Source organism: Vicia villosa, linkage group LG3 (genome assembly GCF_029867415.1).
Source record: "Vicia villosa cultivar HV-30 ecotype Madison, WI linkage group LG3, Vvil1.0, whole genome shotgun sequence".
NCBI lineage: Eukaryota > Viridiplantae > Streptophyta > Magnoliopsida > Fabales > Fabaceae > Vicia > Vicia villosa.
Genome location: NC_081182.1, coordinates 151,897,206 through 151,901,370, shown reverse-complemented (window position 1 = coordinate 151,901,370; position 4,165 = coordinate 151,897,206). Strand labels below are relative to the sequence as shown.

Genomic DNA, 4,165 nt, shown 5'->3' with positions numbered 1-4,165 from the left:
TTAATTTTTATTTTTTTTATTGTTTATACGGACATGTGGACAACTTGAAATTGATACATAAGACAACCGAATAACCTAAGATGCAAAATTCCGGTCAGTAAAATAGTCAAAACCGGATAATTCGTTGGAGGTGTTCCGGTTATACAAGTAACCAACCGGATATCCCATTGGGGAGTGTTCCGGTTCTCAAATATACCAACCGGATAACTTATTTTGGGGTATTCCGGTTCTGTTTTCTTTTGTCTTATTATATAGTATGTTTTTGGTTTAAGACTAGCAACGATATGCATTATGATTATTGATGGTACTATGTCATTAACTTGATGGTACCATGTCATTAACTTGAAGAAATGCCATTATGATTGATGGTACTATGTCATTAACTTGATGATACTATGTCATTAACTTGATGAAATGCCATTATGATTGATGGTACTATGTCATTAACTTGATGATACTATGTCATTAACTTGATGAAATGTCATTTCCTGTTACCTTTTTGTTTTTTTACTTGTTACTTTTACAATTGTAATTCTTGAACAAATCAGCTAATAAAAATAATGAAAAATGAATCGGAAAACATGTACAAGGGTTTTCCGAAAATCTCAACCATTGTAAATCGGAGAACACGGAGATGATTTATCCGGTGTGTATCGCAAAAACCGGAGAATTAATTTATGCGTTTTCAGGTTGTGCCAAAACTCACCTTGTGAAAAAAATAATTTCTTTTATTTATATAAGGGTATTTTTGTCAAATTATTAATTTTGTTGGGATATGGGTATAAATGTTTGGGTACAGGATATAATTTTCTAACAAATCTCATACAATAAAATATTCTACAAACAAACCCTATAAAATAAAGTTGTATCTAAGAAAAACAAAGCATATAAACTATTAGTCCACTAAATTTTGCAAATAATGTATAAATTAGTATCAAATAAACCGAGCTTCAATGCAAATTGTGGTCGTCTGTGCCTCCAAAAATTAGTGTGTACAGTACAGTTGCACTAGATATCCGATTAATACCATAAAAACATTAAAATTTATTGCACTAAAGTTTGAGTAGTCTCTCCATTGTCCAAGTCAGGTAACTCAGGACTAACAGAAAACTTGATCCATTTCTTTCTCTCCACAAATTTAAGACAAGGTTGCATCACAAGACCAATCACCATAGCAATGAGACTTATAACCATCACTTTGAGGGTAGAGAAAGCCAACACAAAACCAATCAATACTGTAGGAGGAATGCACATAACAATTGCACCAACTTTTCCTCCTGGTACCTTAAAAGGCCTTGCAGCATTTGGTTTCTTAATCTTCAGCAAAATAAATGCAATAAACTCAAGAATCATCCCAAAACAATACAAGAAATTCTCAGCAGCCACAATTTCTTCAAAACTAAGCCATGACAGTAAAATCACCCCGGACGCCGAAAAAAGTATCCCTACAATCGGCGTACCGTAGCGCGACCTTTTAGTAAAAAAGGCCGGCAACATTCCCCTCTCCGCCATACCTAATAGCTGAAATGAGTCGCTACTCATTTCAGCAACAAACATTCCCATATTTGACACAGCGGCCGCCGCTTGGAGCCACCATCTCAACCAAACTCCACCAATAATCTTAGCAATATCGGAGAAATATCCGTCGCTCCAAACCGCGCGATCCACAGGAACCGCGCCGGTGCCAATCAAAAGAGGAAAAACATACCCCAAAACAACCAAAATCAAAGCATAAAACAAACCTTTAGGAAGTGTTTTCTTTGGATTTTCAACTTCCCCAACAAGAGTACTAATAGAGTCCCAATAATTAAGACTCCAAAAAAGAGTATTCAAATACAAATTCCAATCCACATCATGAATATCCACTTCAACCCATCTTGAAGGTTCCAGCTTAGGAATTGATATAAACCCCATAACAATAAAAGGGATCAACGAGAATATCCCTAAAAAAACAGCGACAAAACCAACAATAGTTAAGCCTCTATAATTCAACAAAGTTAGAATTATAGTAAGACCCCATGTAGCTAAAACTCTAGGCAAACCACTACCAACAGCAGGAATAGCTGATTTGAGATAATCAAGAAACAAAACAGGATACAAAGCATTGTCTATGACACCACTAAGCCATTTCATCCAACCTTGTTGGAAGCCCCAATAAGGTCCTAAAGCTGATGAAACCCAAACAACATAGCCACTGTTTTCAGGGAACATTGTGCCCATTTCAGCAGTTATGAGAGCTTCAGGGATACTCCAAATGAATGGGAAGATTATGAAACCGAGAAGGGTTAATAGAGGACCAGCTGCTTGTACTGCATCTTCTGAACCGAATGGTCCACCTGAAACTTCGTAGAAGATGATGAAGATTAGAGGGAGAATTGAGATTTTTTTGATTTGGTTTGTTCTGGTGGTGGTGGTGGTAGGTAATTCTGTCACTGCCATTGTATAGGAAGATGATAGAGATGCCTTAATGGATCATAAGCTTGACTTTTATAAGCTCTGTTTCTTATTTTTATGATATTTTTTAAAAATAATAATTTAGTTAGGAGTGACCCTACTCCATGGTTCAGTTTTGAATGGTCAAACTCCTCCCGGATAACTTATAACTTAGGATAAATTATAAAAAATATATAATGTTTTGATAAAAACATTTAAATCATATTTCAACTGATAGACGCTGATATTAATCATTATTATTAGGTTCGATCTTCAAACTATTATACTCACAATTATACAAATGATTTTTTTAATGTTATTACTATTTCGTCTATATATAACATCCATTAATAATTCAATTAGTAAAGTGTAAATAATGTACAAGTGTATGGATTTCGTATGGATTATAGTGAAAATACTGTTATGGAACAAAATTTCTTTTTATTTAAAAAATTACGAAACTTTAGAGTTTAGTTCTTCTAAATGGGTCATGTTAACGAATATTTTAGAATACCTTTTAAATATTTTAAATAAAAAATTTCTTTAAAAAAATTAATTATTTTAATGTTAAATGCATTGAATACAAATATTTTTTTAAAATATATTTTTATCTTTAAAAAAATTAATTACTTTAATTTATAATATGTTAAATATAAATATTAACTTCCATACCAAATGTGAGAAATTGAAGCCTGTGGATTTGAGTTTCGCTGACGACCTGTTGCTGATTTCTAGGGGAGATAATGTTTCTGTGACGATGATGATGGACATCTTCTCTAGTTTCTCGCTTTCCACTGGTCTGAAAATGAACCCCAATAAGTGTTACCTTTATTGCGGTGGTATATCCGATAGCGAGCAAGAGGCTATCATGAGGATTATTGGTTTCTGCAAAGGTAATCTCCCCTTGTATTTGGGGATTCCTTTGTCAAGTAGAAAGTTATCGAACAATCAATGCTTAGTGCTGGCGGATCTCACATGTTGAGTTATGCTGGCAGAGTACAGTTGGTGAATAGCGTTATCTTTGGGAGTATCAACTACTGGCTCAGTTGTATCTCGTTACCGAAAGGTGTCATCAAGTGTATTGACGCTAAGTGCATGTCGTTTGTCTGGTCTGATAAAAGTATAGTGACTCGTAAGGCGCCTGTTGCGCGGGAGAAAGTGTGTCTGCCGAAGAACCTCGGTGGTATTAGGATTATCAATTTGCAAGTTTGGTCTAAAGTTTGTTTGGCTAAGTTGTTGTGGGACTTATGCCATAAAGCCGATAGCCTTTGGGTTCGTTGGGTGCATACGTACTATGTGAAAAATGAAGAGTTGATGAGGATGGAGGTTAAGGACAATGGGTCGTGGATCCTTAAAAACATCCTCAAGACCAGGGATGCAATCACCAGACTGGAGCAGTGGAAAGACATGGAAACACTGGCAGGTTCTGGATGAAACACTTGTACTTGGGTTATCTGATCACTTGCCTAAAGTGGGGTGGAAGGGCCTGGTGTGCGGCAATAGAGCTAGGCCTAGGGCTGTCTTCATGCTGTGGATGACTTGTAACAAAAGACTTGCAACCAAGGATAGGCTCGCCAAATTTGGTAGTAATGTGGACCGTGGGTGTGCTTTCTGTAATAGCTTGGAAACTTTAGATCATATGTTCTTCGATTGCAGGTACACTAAAGGTGTGTGGGAGGATGTTCTTAGGTGGTTGCATGTCCTGCATGTTCCTCAAGGCTGGAACGAGGAG

The 4,165-nt window shown here is 36.1% G+C and overlaps 1 protein-coding gene across 1 annotated transcript; it reads right to left on the bottom strand.

The window, feature by feature from the left end:
* Positions 1 to 888: 888 nt before the first annotated feature.
* On the bottom strand, positions 889 to 2,500 carry LOC131656811 (probable polyamine transporter At1g31830). The gene has a single exon (XM_058926414.1). It carries the CDS (start codon positions 2,437 to 2,439, stop codon positions 1,045 to 1,047), a length of 1,395 nt encoding a protein of 464 aa, XP_058782397.1. The 5' UTR covers positions 2,440 to 2,500; the 3' UTR covers positions 889 to 1,044.
* Positions 2,501 to 4,165: the final 1,665 nt, after the last annotated feature.